The 16,844-nt window shown below is 43.3% G+C and overlaps 1 protein-coding gene across 9 annotated transcripts in view; it reads right to left on the bottom strand.

Moving 5' to 3' along the window:
• LOC129830850 (nuclear pore complex protein Nup153-like) overlaps positions 1-16,819 on the bottom strand; it is a 20,100-nt gene extending 3,281 nt beyond the window's left edge. Inside the window, exons 1-18 of one of the 9 annotated variants that reach the window (XM_055893647.1) lie at positions 16,344-16,424; positions 13,720-13,884; positions 8,929-9,148; positions 8,440-8,724; positions 8,017-8,189; positions 5,605-5,733; positions 5,362-5,478; positions 5,028-5,072; positions 4,886-4,939; positions 3,907-4,035; positions 3,385-3,567; positions 3,026-3,175; positions 2,659-2,763; positions 2,400-2,484; positions 2,197-2,298; positions 1,422-2,009; positions 1,068-1,259; positions 50-898 (exon numbers count right to left, since the gene is read on the bottom strand). In XM_055893647.1, coding sequence (XP_055749622.1) covers positions 50-898; positions 1,068-1,259; positions 1,422-2,009; positions 2,197-2,298; positions 2,400-2,484; positions 2,659-2,763; positions 3,026-3,175; positions 3,385-3,567; positions 3,907-4,035; positions 4,886-4,939; positions 5,028-5,072; positions 5,362-5,478; positions 5,605-5,733; positions 8,017-8,189; positions 8,440-8,724; positions 8,929-9,148; positions 13,720-13,734 — 3,421 coding nt within the window. In that variant the 5' untranslated portion in view covers positions 13,735-13,884; positions 16,344-16,424. Of the gene's footprint in view, positions 1-49; positions 899-1,067; positions 1,260-1,421; positions 2,010-2,196; positions 2,299-2,399; positions 2,485-2,658; positions 2,764-3,025; positions 3,176-3,384; positions 3,568-3,906; positions 4,036-4,885; positions 4,940-5,027; positions 5,073-5,361; positions 5,479-5,604; positions 5,734-8,016; positions 8,190-8,439; positions 8,725-8,928; positions 9,149-13,719; positions 13,885-16,343 lie in introns of all 9 variants that reach the window. The other 8 variants (XM_055893639.1, XM_055893640.1, XM_055893644.1 and 5 more) reach the window with 8 other exon arrangements.
• Positions 16,820-16,844: the final 25 nt, after the last annotated feature.

Here is a 16,844-nt window from a genome sequence, read left to right as displayed (position 1 = left end):
AAACAGGTTAATAACAATATTAACTACTGCAGCAGAGTATTCCTCTCACCTGTTGTGCTTTGCCCAAAGCTGAATGAGGGCTTAGGGGCTTCTGCTGCTGGGGTCTCAATCTGGTCTTCCGGCTTCCCAAAGGCCAAGGCAGGTGCATTGGGCTGGTCTTTAGGTGGGTCTGGCTTACTGAAGGAAAAGCCTGTAGATGGAGCTGATGCCCCCCCCTCTTTACTAGGAACACTGAACAGGAACCCAGAACCCATAGAGGCAACCTCCTTCTCATGCTTCCCAAAGGTGAAAGGGGCCTTGTCTTTCTCTTGTGATTCCCTGAATATGCTGCCCCCTAGTGGTGTGGTCAGCGCTGTAGCCTTGGCTTCAGCCAGCTTCCCAAACATAGGAGCTGCTGCTGTGGTGGTGGTAGTCGTGGTTTCTGTAGAAGCTCCACTATCATTCTCTGTAGAAACAGGGAGGCTGAAAGTAGAGGAGGAATCAGAGGTTGCCACCAGATGAAAGGAGAACCCACCGTAAGGGGGTTCGCTATCCGTGCTAGCAGCTGCTGCAGTGCCGAACGAGAGCCCACCGCCGACGCCAAATTTGAACCCGGCACCCATATTGGGGGCTTCAGCCTTCTTCCCCTCGTCCACTGCAGGGGTGGAAGCAGCTGAAGCTGCAAATTTGCATCCCTCAGAGGAGCCGCACAATTTGAAGCCTGCAGAGCTGCTGGTGTCTGTCGAGGTAGAGTCCGATGAGGCAGATGCACCAAATTTGAAGCCCCCTGAAGAGGAGTCCAAGAGGGTGCCGCCGAATTTGAAGCCCCCAGAACCAGAGTCCGATGACGCCCCCATGCCAAACTTGAATCCCCCTGAGTCAGAAGAGGACTGGATACCAAACGATGAGGAACCAAATGCTGAAAGAGACCAGTGATCACATTAACTAACTAGTTCAGAATTCTGTACAAAAAAAATACTTATAAATTTCCTTAGCACGTTCAGGCTTCACATCTATCCTCAATAAATTCAAAGATCTCGCTAAAATGACAAAGTCTCTAGAACACACAAAGATGGCAGTTGACATACCTTTGGGCTCTACTTTAGCTCCAGGCTTGGGGGTCTGGCAGGCCACACACTCCTTGTCTGCTCCCTTGTTCTCAATACAGCACACATCACACTCCCACGCTCCCTCTGGCTTCTTGAACTGGGCCCCAAAGCCTAGTAGAGGAGTGACGCTGACAGGGGCGGGAGTTAGAGATGGAGGCGCTGCCGTTGCTCCTGTTAGGTAGATGAAGATATGAGCGATCAGCAAAAATATAAACACGTACATTTGCATCAGATTCACATCATTTAAACACTTCCTTGAAAATCTTCTGATGTAAACTGAACATTTGTCCAAGATAGCAGTATGGGGCAACTTAAAAAATAAATAATAAGCACCAGGTTGTTCTCTCGTCTCACTACCTGGCATAGCGATCCCACAGGAAACACACTTGGTGTCCTGCGCCTTGTTCTGCACCATGCAAACACCACACTCCCATGCTCCCTCTGGCTTCTTAAACTTGTCTCCGAAGCCCAGGAGTGGGGCAGCAGCAGGCAGAGTCTTAGCCTCCAAGAAGGCAGGCATAGTCAGTTTGGCCTTAACTCCAGTCCCAGGCTTGGCTGTCTCACAGGCCACACATTTGACAGCATCAGGCTTGTTCTGAACAAGACAAGTGTCACAGTCCCAGCTTCCTGCAGGCTTTGCGAACAGGGACCCAAAAGTTGCAGCGGGAGTAGTGGTGGTGGTGGTGGAACCCTCTAGCCCGGACAACAAGGGTATACTGTCGGTTTTTGCTAAAGAAGAGCCAGAGTTTAGTCGTGGGGTCACACACTTGGTGTCAGTGGGTTTGTTCTGCACCACACAGTCCCAGGAACCTGTTGGCGCTTTGAACAAGTCCCCAAGGGAGGGGGTGGTGGTGGACAGTGCTGGGGTCTCCTGGTGGGCTTTGGGGACAGGGGAGGTCTGAGTAACAGGAACAGCAAATCCTATGGGGAAGAAGACAAGGGGTTAAAAACCACTAAAACAAAATAGAAAACTAATGGCACTATTTGAACACTCCCATTAAAATGGCAACAAAACAGATGCCATAACCGTCATGAGAGCTGATGGAGTACCAGTTTATGGCAACGGACTTGAGTCATCAAGATAAATCATCAAGCAGGTAATTCTCACCAGGTCCATTCAGAAGGTCCAGAACACTGCCCTGTTTCAACACCTTGGCTGGTTTAAAAGGCCCTTCAAACTCATCCATGCTCTCACTGGCAGCGTGCTTCACTACAGAGACACCAATGGAAACAACTATTAGCTTTGAAATTAATTTCCCTTTACATCAAGGTTTGGATCTTGTTCTTATCCTGGAGTTGATCCAAGCTTACCTGCTGCCAATACTGGGGTGGCCATCTTCCCGTTGGATAGTGACAGACCCGTTTTCACTACAGGTGCACTGAAGGTAAATCCAGACTGAAAGACGAAAAAAATTACCAACATCTGACAGTGCAAGGTTTGGTTTCAATACCTGGTACAGGAGTAAGAATATAAACTCACTGTTGAGTGTCAAAAACAACAATATTCTATAGGGGTAATACTGTCATCACAGCAGGCATACTCAAGCTGCAGTAAAGCTGTGGGACTTACAGACGGGGAGAAGGACGGTGGGCTAGCAGCAGTTGCCATGACGATAGGGGAGGAGAAGGTGAAAGGTGTGGAGGGAGGGGTAGAGGGGGCTGTAGTCGGTGGCACCTGGAATAAAGACGACAACTGATCCAGGTCAGTTTCCGCAGATGACACTATTTATTCACTAGGCCTTCATGGTCATTAGGATGAACACTGAACACATTGAAATAAAGCTAGTGGAAGTCACAATGTCAAAGCCTGCATCCCAAATGGCATCTTACGTGGCCTGGTCACAAGTAGTGCACCATATAGGGAATGGGATCAAAAGTAGTGCACCATATAGGGAATAGGGTCAAAAGTAGTGCACCATATATGGAGCTGGACGGACCTTGTTAGGGATGGGCTCCTCCAGGACAGGTGAGGTAGTGAGAGGGGCAGTGGGCGTGACTGTGGGAAGCGGGAAGAAGCTGAAGCTGGGCAGACTGAAGGACGGGCTGTGGGGGAGCGAGATGGCTGGCAGGTCCGATAGCTCAGCGATCTGAAGAGAGAGTCAAATGGAAATTTAAAACAGCACGCAGCACCAGATCATTTCTACACAGAAGGGGTAGTAAATGCCATTTTTAAATCCCACTTTCAACCTTTTCTGAAGAGATTTAGAACCAAAATTATTTGTTTATCATTTGCCAGGAAACCAAACTTTTCTCCCCAGAAAGGAGAGGGGTCACAGAGTGAGAACGGAGAACCCACCTGGTCTTCGGGACGTTTGGAAGAGGGTCTTGTGCTGGTCCTCTCCCTCTTCATCTTCCCACCTCCTGACCCTGTGCTGCTGGATGCAGGAGTGCTGGACAGAGGGTAGGTGGGTAGAACGCTGCTTGTGCTTTGAGAAGGACCTGCCACTGCTTCAGGAATCAGAGGGGATTGTCTTGTGGGCTGGAGGCAAAGCAGAGGTGCAACTTGAAACACAAGCAGCAGTCTGGCTGTAATTTGTAAAGCAACTCTGGAATAAAACAGACCTAGTTTTTAAAGGCTTCTACACATCTATCCAACCATCTATGGACAGGTCTTAAATTAATCAGCACGGTGTGTAGTCTCAGTTGATCGCCGCTGGACATCATAGTTGGTCCCGATTCAACATGTAGAAACAGTCATTGACAGTCTGAGTCATTGACAAACTTCCCAACACATCATCTATAGTTAATTTGCGGTAGTTGGATGGATACGTAAAAGCCATTAGCTGACTAATGTGGAGGTGGTGCTGGGGGTCCTCACCGTGTCTCTAGGGGTCCGAGCCAGGCCCCCAGGGGTCAGAGAAGGCCTGAAGGACATGGAACGGTTCCCCGACACTGACGCTGCCACCGGGATCACCAGCTTCTGGACTGGGGGGAGGGGAGAGTCCAGCTGGAGGGGGAACACACAGAAACGTCAGATAAATACTCAAAATAATGTGTCCCAGGCCCGCGAGCACACACAAATGTACAACGTTAAAATGTTTGTCTCAGCTCTCCAATCCATATATGACCATTATCCACAGCTGGATTAATCTGGCAAAATAAAACCAAAGAAAAGTTCTAATAAACTGGCACGTACCACTGCCAAACTTTCATGGTAACAAAATGTTTGCATGGTCCTTGAGAAATGTCAAAAAAGTAGCACTTAGTCAATATGGACACAACATTGAGAGGAACTAGCCCTCGAGCCTTCTGCCCCAAAAACTCATCTATGGATCTGGACAGTCTTGTCAGACCCCCTTACTTCTCAACGGCCCATTGTCAGGGCTTAGTGACCAGCTGTCACAGCTAGACCATTTAACAGTTACGGACAGCCATCCAGCTTTGGCATAGCTAACCCTACTAGATAGCAAAACAGAGAGACACACATGGTCACAAATGCTTACAAACACACTCTTCACTCACTCACTTAAAACACACGCCTGCTCACAGACTCAGGGCATAAACACAGCAGAGGTGAACAGCTGCCCCAGCCTGACACCCATTAACTACAGCAGACAGGAATAAAAGGGGCAGGAGGAACTAACAATGACACCACTGTTCACACCAACTAACTGCAGTGTTCGGCTCAAGACCTTTCAGCTGCTGCTGTGCATGTTAGTTGTTGGGGTTCATAATATTGTGGACTAACAGTTGGGAGAAAACTGGTTAATAACACACGTAGAGGAGAGGAGACCAGCCATAATGTCAATTGTCAGTGTCAAGAGATTTTGTAAAGGGTGTTTCAAAGAAACACTTACCAGTTTCTTTTTGGCCTGAAAATGTGAAAGGTGTAGAGTGCTGCCATCCAGTGACTGAAGGACATAGGAGAAATAACTGTGAGATCGTGACAATGACAACAATTGAGGACCTAAAAAGTTTAGAGAAATACTCAACACTTACTGTTGACAAGGGAGAGGACACTGTAGAGGGGATTCTCTTGGCATCCTGTTAAGACAAACACACAACTGTGATGCACTTGTTAACATAAACAACCAATATTTACCATTACTTGGTAACCAAGTTAAAATGTTAACTTCACTTCCTTGTGAAGATTCACCACTTCTCAAATCGCTTTTCCAGAAATAGAACAGAAAATATAAGGTATAAAGCTGACTGAGGTTGAAAGGTCTACACAATAAAATAGAACGGTTCTGTAACCATTGTGCCAGGCTGAGTAAGCCCCTGTTCCTGCTAATCTCAGGATTTCACATTCAATTAAAACATGTGTACTCACAGCGAGGGGGCTGGACATGCGCTCCAGGGACTGTAGGATGCGTCGGGCGGTAGCGCTGGTCACCCCACAGGGCTGAGCCCCAGCAGGCTTGGCCTTGATCTGTCTCCGCAATGGAGCCTAGAGGGGAAAATATAGCAATCAAATTAAATATAGCAGCACTTTTCAAACCCATTTCGCACAGAATATTGTTTCTTACCTAGGAGAAAATCAATAGTGAAACATTGTTGAGTTGTAGAGAACTACCTGGTAAGGTATGGCTGTGCGTGGACGGGCTGTTCTAACAGCAGCCGCTCCCCCGTAGGTAGTCTTCCCTGGGTAGAAGGGGGAATCCCCCAAATGACTGGAATTCAGCACTGAACTGTTCATCGTAGACTACATGAGAAGAACACAAATGCCAAATGTTAAAAAACACAATCATAAATAATGCTGCAAAAGCCAGAGTTTCCAAGATCCTATAGAAAGTCAACAGCCCCCTTGGATTTCGTCACATTTTATTTTGTTACAAAGTGGGATTCAAAAGGATTTAATTGTCAGTATTTTGTGAAGATCCTTGACAAAACATATGTAATTTTGTAATGTTTTTTTAATTTAACCTTTATTTAACTAGGCAAGTAAGTTAAGAACAAATTCTTATGCCAGTAGAAGAATTTTTTTTTTTTAAAGATTAATTAAATACAAAACACTATTATAAACTGGGTGGTTTGAGCACTGAATGCTGATTGGCTGACAGCTGTGGTTTATCAGACCGACAAAACGTTTATTTTTTCTGCTCTAATTAAATTGGTAACCAGTTCATGATAGCAATAAGGCACATCTGGGGTTTGTGGTATATGGCTAATATACCACGGCTAAGGGCTGTGTCCAGGCACTCTGCGTTGCGCTTAAGGACAACCCTTAGCAGTGGTATATTGGCCATATACCACACCTCCTCGGGCCTCATTGCTTAAATATACCTTGATTAGGTAAGAGTATATACATGTTAGAATCACCTTTGGCAGCAATTACTGCTGAGAGTCTATATATACACTGCTCAAAAAAATAAAGGGAACACTTAAACACAGTGCAACTCAAAGTCAATCACACTTCTGTGAAATCAAACTGTCCACTTAGGAAGCAACACTGACTGACAATACATTTCACATGCTGTTGTGCAAATGGAATAGACAAAAGGTGGAAATTATAGGCAATTAGCAAGACACCCCCAATAAAGGAGTGGTTCTGCAGGTGGTGACCACAGACCACTTCTCAGTTTCTATCCTTCCTGGCTGATGTTTTGGTCATTTTTGTATGCTGGCGGTGCTCTCGCTCTAGTGGTAGCATGAGACGGAGTCTACAACCCACACAAGTGGCTCAGGTAGTGCAGCTCATCCAGGATGGCACATCAATGCGAGCTGTGGCAAGAAGGTTTGCTGTGTCTGTCAGCGTAGTGTCCAGAGCATGGAGGCGCTACCAGGAGACAGGCCAGTACATCAGGAGACGTGGAGGAGGCTGTAGGAGGGCAACAACCCAGCAGCAGGACCACTACCTCCGCCTTTGTGCAAGGAGGAGCACTGCCAGAGCCCTGCAAAATGACCTCTACTTACCTTTTTATATATTTTTTTCTCCATCGGCAAAGACTGCAAAGTCTTTGTCGATGTCAAGAACACCCATACCATGATGCAACCACCACCACGCTTGAAAATAAGAAGGCAGTTACTCAGTGATGTGTTGTGTTTGCCCAAAAACATAAGGCTTTGGTAAAAAGTGGATTCCTTTGACGTATTACTTTAGTGCCTTGCTACATACATATGTTGTTTTGTTTTGGAATATGTTCTGGAATATTATTTATTCTGGATATTTGTATTCTTCTTTTCAATCTGTCATTTCAGTCATTATTGTGGAGTCACTACAATGTTGATCCGTCCTCAGCTATCCCATCACAGCCATTGAACTTCGTAGCCATTTTAAAATCACCAAATGGCCTCATGGTGACATACCTAAGCAGTTTCATTCCGGTCCTGCAGCTCAGTTCAGAAGAACAACTTAATCTTTAATGTGTCTGGGTGGTTTAATACATCATCCACAGCATAACTGTTAACTTTATCATGCTTAAAGAGATATTCAACGTCTGATTTGTTATTGTTACCCATTACCAATAACTGCCCTTTGAGGCTTCAAACAGCTCCCTGGTCTTTGTAGTTTAATCTGTGCTTGAAGGACCTTACATATGTTGTATGCATGAGGGACAGAAGGGGTAGTCAAAAATAATTTCAACTCCATTATTTTACACAGTCCATATAACTTACTATGTGATCTGCTAAGCCAAATTTGACTTCTGAACTAATTTAGGCTTGCCTAAACAAAGGGGGTGAATACTTATACAGTGACTATATCTTAGTTCTAAAAAATGTATTATTTGTATCACTTTCTTTTCACTGACATTATGGAGTGTTGTGTCGATCAAATGACTTTTTTTATTTTTTTTCATTTCAATCCCACTTAACATAAAATGTGGGAAAAAAGATAAGTGTAGACTTTCTATAGGCACTGTATGCATGTTGGTTTTTCTGTTAAAAATGTACTTACATTTGTGTAAATGATCAACTAGTCAAAGTAAATCAACTGAACATCAATAGCTAAGCGAGTAGAGTTTGTGGACTCTCGACTGGCACTCACAGTGGAGGACTGACTTGACTGACTGACACTCACAGTGGAGGACGTCCCAAAGACAGACAGGTTGAACGCAGGCTTCTTGAGACTGGACTGGGACTGCTGAGGCCCAGAGTGGGTCCGGTCCGTCTCCGGGGACCAGAGCTGGGGTAGCGATGCGGTCTTCGAATTAGGTACATCTGGGGACAGAGAAGATTCAAATTTGAGTAATCATACAAAATGTGTCATACATCTATGCAACAAAGGACTGAATTTTAGCAGTACCGACTACAGATGCTAAAATCCTATATTCAAGATTTGGGATACAATTTCTCAAAGCCACATCCTACCATAAAAATCTCTTCTGCTGACTCAAGACCTCAACAGGATTGCTAGTGGCCAAAACGTGATTCCGTACTTTTGACACACACAATCCCCAACACACACTACCTTTGTCTGATGCACGTGAAGAGAAGCCGCTGGTGGTAGAGATGTTGTCGTCCTCGTGCTGTGAGCTGTTGTCCTTGATCTCTTTGACAAGGGAGAAGCTGGGCGAGGCCCCAGCGAAAGGGCCCCCGGAAAAAGGGGCAGAGGTGGAGGGCTGGGAGAAGAGAGAGCTGGGGCCCCTGCGGGCTGGGGAGGTGTCCAGGGAGGGGAAGTGGAGATGAGAGCGGTTGAGGGGGGGCCTCGACAGAACATCCTGGAAGTTCAGGGATGCCCTGCTTGTCGAAGGTTCTGGGGGTGTTGAGGAGAAATTACTAGGGTTAAGATGGGTTGATACATATTTTGAGGTTCAAAATTGCACTTAAGTCCCAAGGCAAGTCCAACTACTGAAATTAGGCTTTACAATCCAAACACAAAATATGAAACATTAACAAATATTATTAACTGGGTGGTTGGAGCGCTGAATGCTGATTGGCTGACACCATATCTGCTAACCTGTATTGCTGGTACCAGGCTCCGGAGAGTCCCGTCCATCAGGAAGGGGTGCTAACTCCTCGCTGCCATTTGGGGGAGGGGCCTGGCTGTTTTGCTCTGCCCCCACTACAGCCCCTCCCCCTTCTGCAGCCTCCCCATTCCTGAAGTATTTCTGCAGCCATGAAGGAACGATGCTCTTGACTGTGTCTGTCACTCGACTAATCAGGCCAGGCTGCTGCTGCTGGAGAGAAAGTGGAGAACGGGATGGAGAGAATAAAGGGAGACATTTAACACAATAGTGAAACTTTCCAAAAGAAAATAAAACCGTGATGAACATTGTTTTGTGAACGTCTAGTGTTACACATTATAGCAAGGTGCAAATTCATTCAGGGCAACAAACTAGAAAAAAGACAAAACACACCAATGATGAAACTGTCACTAGGTAACAGAGAGAGCGAGCTAGCAGTGGGCGCACAGGAAAGTAATTCCTCTCAAGCGAAGCGCAAAGCCCTACTTACTCAAGCTCTCAGTGAAAAGTGGGTCAGAGGAGTCTGTCTGACGCAGCACTGAGCAGCACAGGTCTAATGCTGTAACACACACACCCTTATACAGGAGATCTAGGCTTATCTACAAGCCAGAGGGAGATGCTTCCTGTTTTTAAATCAATATCACAAAAACGGTCCCGAAGTGCTCTACAGCTTCATTAACTACACTAAATGTCCTTTTAGAATGGGTCTGCAGGAGCCTCAAGCCAAAGTTAAATTTTGACGCAGCAGTAAAGAGCAACTGTAAAAAGGAGGTAGCTCGCACACCGCCCAGTCTCCTGGTAGCTTTTGACTCCTGATAACGACAATATGCTCCACGTCTGCTCATCTGTAAAAACCACCAGTCGAGCGCAGCTGTCCACACAGTTTTTACCAAGCAAAGACCAGTGTAAACAATCAATCAATTTTACATGACTTATCAAAAGGCAAATTGTTTATTATTATAATAAGCCTTTAATTAGTTACATTGACTGCTAAAATTGATCGGCAAGATATAGCTGTAAAAGAAAAAATGTGCCACTGCGAATGGTAGTTCTCAAGAGCTTTTGACTGTGATGGTCCCGGAATGGAAAAAGTTATGAACTGCTGCTCTAGATAAGTCTAATTAAACTATGTACCAGCCCCAGCCTCTCAGACCCATGTACCAGCCCCAGCTTCTCAGACCCATGTACCAGCCCCAGCCTCTCAGACCCATGTACCAGCCCCAGCCTCTCAGACCCATGTACCAGCCCCAGCCTCTCAGACCCATGTACCAGCCCCAGCCTCTCAGACCCATGTACCAGCCCCAGCCTCTCAGACCCCTCTCTGTGTCAGTTAGTGCTCGCAGGCCTTTCTTGTGATTCTAGGGATTTAAAGACGCTGCATTACTCTTGTGAATGGGGCCATGAGATCACAGGACTGTGCCAGAAATCTGCTCTCATTGTTCTCCCAGGAAGCACTTGTGTGTGTGGTTGAAACAGTAAGATGGGATGGAGGCGTACAATTGACAGAAGTTCAAGTGAACCAATGAGCTGTTAGGCTATACAAACTGGACAATGTGTCTGACTCAGATTGTAGCATTTCATTAAAAAAAGAACATAATTATTTTTGCCATTTCAAATGTGTGCAAGGTAATACGGAACACCAGTTGAACTTGCATCTGTCACTTAACATGTGTCACCACAACCATAAATCATAATATAGGACCACTACAAAAGCAGACAGGTCAAGTGGTCAACGTAGCTAAATATACAGATCCCAAACCCTGTCAACACTGGCTCGGGGTTCCACACAAACAGATGTAAATGCAATGTTCATTATTTCCTATATGACTGGAAGAGCTGACTGTCACACCACAATAGGCCCCTCACCTGGGGGAGGTTAGTTCTATGACACATCCTGTCTACAGACCACACAGGTTTAATCTCTAAAAGTCTAAGCCTGGGGGGGGGTTGTGAGTGTGACTCCTTTCCATATTAGTTAGTTGGCCAAACCATTCGGACGCTACAGATGTTTTCGTGAGATGACCGATTTTCGTGATGTCTCTGCTATACATTCCAGCGCAGATGCGGAAGGCCAACATAGGCAGTTTGAGACGCAGCCAATGCAAAAAATAATGTCTCTAGCTTAAACATTTGTTGGGTATTTTTTAATGTTAATTCAACTGATGCACCCGGTTAAGTTAAAGACTACTAGCCTGGTAGGCCTAACTATACTGAACAAAAATATAAACACAACATCTAGTGTTGGTCCCATGTCCCATGAGGTAAAAAAAAATATCCCAGAATTATTCCAAACACACAAAAAGCTTATTTCTGTACAATGTTGTGCAAACTTGTTTACATCCCTGTTAGTGAACATTTCTCCTTTGACACTCTAAAATATGTAGTTTTGTCACACAAAACAATGCCACAGATGTCTCAAGTTTTGAAGGAGCGTGCAATTTGCATGCTGACTGCCGGAATGTCCAGCAAAGCTGTTGTCAGAGAGTTGAATATTAATTTCTCTACCATAAGCCACCTCCAATGTAATTTTAGAGAATTTTGCAGTACGTCCAACCAGCCTCATAACCGCAGACCACGTTTAACCACTCTAGCCCAGGACCTCCACCTGTGGAATTGTCTGAGACCAGCCACCTGGACAGCTGATGAAACTGAGTATTTCTGTCTGTAATAAAGCCCTTTTGTGGGTGGGCCTATACCCTCACAGGCCGACCCATGGCTGCACTCCTGCCCAGTCATGTGAAATAGATTAGGGCCTAATTACTTTATTTCAATTAAATGATTTCCTTATATGAACTCTAAATCAGTAAAATCATAGAAATTGTTGCTTTTATATTTTTGTTCAGTATATAGCAAAGTGTCAATGGCATGTGGGAAAAAATCTATTCCGGATGCATTTTTAAAAGGGAGGTCCAACGCTTCGTGTTAAATTCAACAAGGCGGGATGAAAGACTGAAAGTGATTTCACTCGTGATTTTTCCCTCCCTCCAAGACCAATAACCTGAAACCAGCTGCTGTGATGACACAGTTCATAACTTTTACATGGCCATTTAAAAGTGAGTAGGCCTACCGCTTCCCTCACCAACACTTCCCAGCTGACGGAAGAAAAGCACAATAAATGCGTGTGGGGACCAACATAATAAGTGGAATGTGCAGCTGACATGTAGGCCTACACAAACATATCCCTAACTGGAAGTTTGAGTTCACTGGTCTGAAGTGAACTCCAGTCAAATATTCCGCTAGTTTGGCCTACACGTCCTCTTTGTTATTACTGCTGGCGGGGCTTCTGGCCTTCACTTTCCAATAGCCAATCTAAAAGTCCCAGTCTTTGCCCACAGGCTATTGATAAAATTACTTTATAATAAACTCCTAAATGGTGCATTGTTCCTGTCAACTGAAAAAATGTAAAGATTTACAGATGTGTTTTGACTTTTGAAAACATACTGTGGCATTTCATGTCAAGGTGTTTTATGTTCCAGGAAATCTGGATACTGATATGACATAACAGGGATGGGCAATTAACTTTTGTAGGCCAGCGGATCAATTCCCCACCCCCCGAATGAAAAGACTAAGCCACAAGTTGAGGAACAACGTAATCAGATTCCCTCCCTCTTGCAAAGATTGCATTATCATCCCCTTCATTTGAGGAAGACTGATTAAATATTTTATTAATCAAATGTGGTCAAAAATAGTGATGTTAAAATTAGGTCTGACACCCCTTAGTCGACTGGTTGATTGTCGACAGGGCCTAAAATTACATTTGGTCCACCAGCCACTGTGGCAGGTAGATAAAAAAATTAAATACAATAATAATACTAATATACCAGACAAAATGTTTTTTTCCCCCCGCTAAAATTACACCAACAAAACAGATGAGCATGCTTTGTAAAGTTTCTAAAACAATAAATGTATTGCTAGCTAATTTGTCCTGGGATATAAACATTGGGTTGTTATTTTACCTGAAATGCACATGGTCCTCTACTCTGACAATTAATTCATAGATAAAATGGTCAACAGAGTATGTTTCTAGTAATCTCCCCTCCTTCCTTCAGGCTTCTTCTTCTTTGGACTTTATATGGTGGTTGGCAACCATTTTAAGGTGTCTTACCATAAACTGACTGAACTGGAGTGTGAACCTCAGTTCATCTTTCAATCACTCACGTGGGTATATGCTCCTCAAAACCAATGAGGAGATGGAAGAGGCATGACTTGCAGCGCGTCATAGAGCCAAGTTCTATTTTAGTGCCTGGCTACGTTGAAGCGCGCGAGCCGTGTGGGTGCAATGACTGAATAACATGTGTACATTAACTTTGCAACGCAAACGGCCTGGTCAGCATGTAAGAGCGTGTGCTGTTTAGTCTTAATACTTAGGCCTAAATTTAAATAAATATGCTACTGTATCAATCAATCCTGGAATAGAACCACGTTCTGTAGTGACGCCTCTAGCACAGATGCAGTGCCTTAGACCGCTGCGCCACTCGGGAGCCCCATGTCATCACACAGCATGAGTCATTCATGCTTTGAAATGCAATCGAGCATTTCCGTTTTAAAATTAATTAACAAAGGGAGCTTTGAATAATTATCCAAGATATAAATCACAATCCACGAATGCATGCAACCTTTTTTAGTATTTGCTGTAATTAAGGCTTTATACGGTAATATATATTATATACCTTCATTAGAACAGACTCTAGTATACATCATTTATTTTGTGTTTTACACTGTTCCAAATGGTCCGAAAATATATCGTAATCTAACAGCACCTGTTTGGCACACATAATACTCACACAGCGCTTGCTCATATACCCTCTTTTCTTGATCGCCAGTAGTTTCCACAACTATGTCAAATGTCTTCCACAGATCTGACTTCCCCTCCTGAGAAACCAGTAAACATTCGCCTGTTTCAAGTTTCTTTTTCATGTCCCTCGCATCCATTTGTCCTCCCACTTTACCTAGAGTGGGTGAAAACGTGCTTTGGTGATGCCATTTCACTTCCTTGTGTTCTAAAATAAATTTGACCAAGACAAATATCATTCTTCATGTTCTGAATCGTTCAGTGATGTCTTTCTAACATTAACATTATATCCAAAAAGTCGGACTTCGTAAAATAATAAAATCTGATAAAAAGCACTCGACAGAGTGGTGCCACTTTCACACAGCAACTTTTTAGGATTTTACATATGGTGATCATCTGCAAAGTTGTTTTACAAAAGAAATATTAAAAAGGCAGACTCAGCGGTATGACGTAGATGCAGAAAGTAAACAGCAAAATGGGTCAATTTCTGCAACAACTAAGAGCTTTGAAGCACGAGGCTCAAATTCTGTTTTGGTGCCCTGGCTAGCACGCTGTGAACTGCGTGAAGCGAACCCGTGCACATAGTGTGTGTGACAGAGTGAAGTCTTGCATCTCACTATCTGTGGTGCTGCTCATGGCAACATTGTTTAGGTGAGTCTACCTTTAACATGAGACAATCTGAATTATATGTTAAAGCTGTGGTGTAAAGTACTTAAATAAAAATACTGTAAAGTACAACTTAAGTCATTTTTGGGGGTATCTGTACTTCACCATTTATATTTTTGTAGACTTTTACTTCACTACATTCCTAATGAAAATATACTTTTTACTACCCGCATGTTCCCTTACACTCGTTACATTTTGAATACTCAGCAGAACAGGAAAATGGTCCAATTCACACACTTATCAAGAGAACATCCCTGGTCATCTCTACTGCCTTTGATCTGGCAGAATAACTCAACACAAATGCTTTGTTTGTAAATTGTGTCCGAATGTTGGAGTGTGCTCCTTGCTACCAGTAAAAGAACAAAAACAAGGAATGGTGCTGTGGTTAGCTTAATATAAAGAATTTGAAATAATTTACACTTACTTTTGAAACTTAAGCACATTTAAAACCAAATACTTTAACTCTAGTATTTTACTGGGTGACTTTGTACTTGAGTCATTTTCTATTAAGGTATCTTCACTTTTACTCAAGTATGACAATTGCATACTTTTCCCACAACTGTAAAAGGCTTTGAAAATCTAAAGCTTGTGCTACACTCAGTGCTCCGTTGACATTTCAGAGAGATTTCTCACAAAAACGAGACAAAATAATAATTTTGCATTATAATGAAAATAATTTGGTAAAATATTAAAATGCTACATGTCATGTCTCAAAATCGATCTTACCTCCAAGAAGAAGACTAGTTCAACTAATTCTCGCACAGCATCCAGCCTAGCTGACAATGCTATTTTCCAGACTTGACCACTTACTCTGGCTTCCATTCATTTAGCCACCCTACAATGTTAAAAACTACAATAACTTTAACATATAGAGACATGAGGTTTGAACCGTATTGTGTTTGGGTCTGATTGTTCTCGGGTCCGGGTCGCCCTTTTAAAACATTGTATTATCCGGTTCGGTTATGATTGTCATCGGGTTCAAAAGAAGACCTATAGTCCACTGTCCTCAAAGCAGCTCAATGCCCCAGGCTAGGCTACGTTTCCACACCGCCTCACATTTATGCCCCTTTAGAGATGAACAAACCCAAGTCATAATATTGCCTTGTTTTTAAGAAATTTGGAAACTGACTACTATCACGGCCTAATGTTGATAATATATTTATGTTGCCTTAGTAGATTGTAACCAAGTAATGTTTATGTTAAAAAACGATCTAGCCTCTAACGTTTCTCGCTTAGCTAATATTGAACCAGTCAACCATGTGGTCACTTGAAACGGTTCTGAAATTAGCTAGTTAGCAATGTTAACTAGCATTGCGCACTAGCTACACATTATGACCTAACCAGCTATGAAATGACAAAGACCAATGCCAAATGTCTTAAAAATAGAAAATATATACATTATTGAATTGGGAGAAACTATCACTCATCACAACTGATATGATATTCCATAGTTTACGTTGCATATCAATGTAGGCAAAGAGACAATGCAAAACTAGCTTGGTAGATATATTTAGCAAGCATCCGAAATTAGCTAGCTATCGTTAGCTACTTGTCGACTGCTTGCTAGGTTGAATAGCTACGCATGTAGCCAACGCAAACTTGACAAGAAGCCAGTAACGTTACTACATATAAACTAGTACATTTCAATATTTATACAAGACAGCGTGTTAAATAACTATGGCTGTCGTTAGTCTTTACAGTTTTAAAAGATACACACCGGTTACCTGGCTAGTAACATTAACGTTAGTTCCCCGAACCGGCAAAATGTTTGTCTCACTTCGCTAGCTTGCTCGTTTCCTTAACACAGCGTGGAGGCCATGAGCGCTAAGACTAGGCCACACAAAATGTCTCCAAGAAAACAATAACACAAGAGCGAAAAGACAACTGTCAATTAACTACATGCTATCCTTCAATGTGGAACATTCATACGAACACGGTCATTTTATTTACCTGTTTGCTTTTGGCGTATGGTTTCGAAGCGCTATGACATCTTCTGCTTCTAATTTTCCCTCCACCCGTGGCCGCCATGGCTAGATTGAATATCGACTCGGCACCGGATAGCTGTTCCAACTGTCCTGTCATAGCATTAACCATAGAGTTCAGCGACTCGGTCCTCTTGGAAGGAAGCTTCACGTTAAAAGAGAACCATGGGAAATGCAGTTTAGGCATTCACACTTGTGAGACTTTTCATGGTTTATTTACGTAGTGCCCCTGAAAGCTATAAATATCAGACATATGAGTGACAAAGGAAATTAACACTTAAAAATGTGACGTACATTTCCCAAAGAAAAACAAATAAATTAAAACAGTTGCACTAGACTCAGATCCTCAAAATATGTGTACGCATGCATTCTTTTATCAGTGTCATTTATTCAATACACAATGCATGGGAGATTAATTCAAATATTTGAATCACTCCAGTCCAGTAGTAAGACTGATCAAAATGATCCT

The sequence above is a fragment of the Salvelinus fontinalis genome, chromosome 32 (genome assembly GCF_029448725.1).
Source record: "Salvelinus fontinalis isolate EN_2023a chromosome 32, ASM2944872v1, whole genome shotgun sequence".
Taxonomy (NCBI): domain Eukaryota; kingdom Metazoa; phylum Chordata; class Actinopteri; order Salmoniformes; family Salmonidae; genus Salvelinus; species Salvelinus fontinalis.
This window is presented reverse-complemented; position numbering and strand designations above follow the sequence as displayed.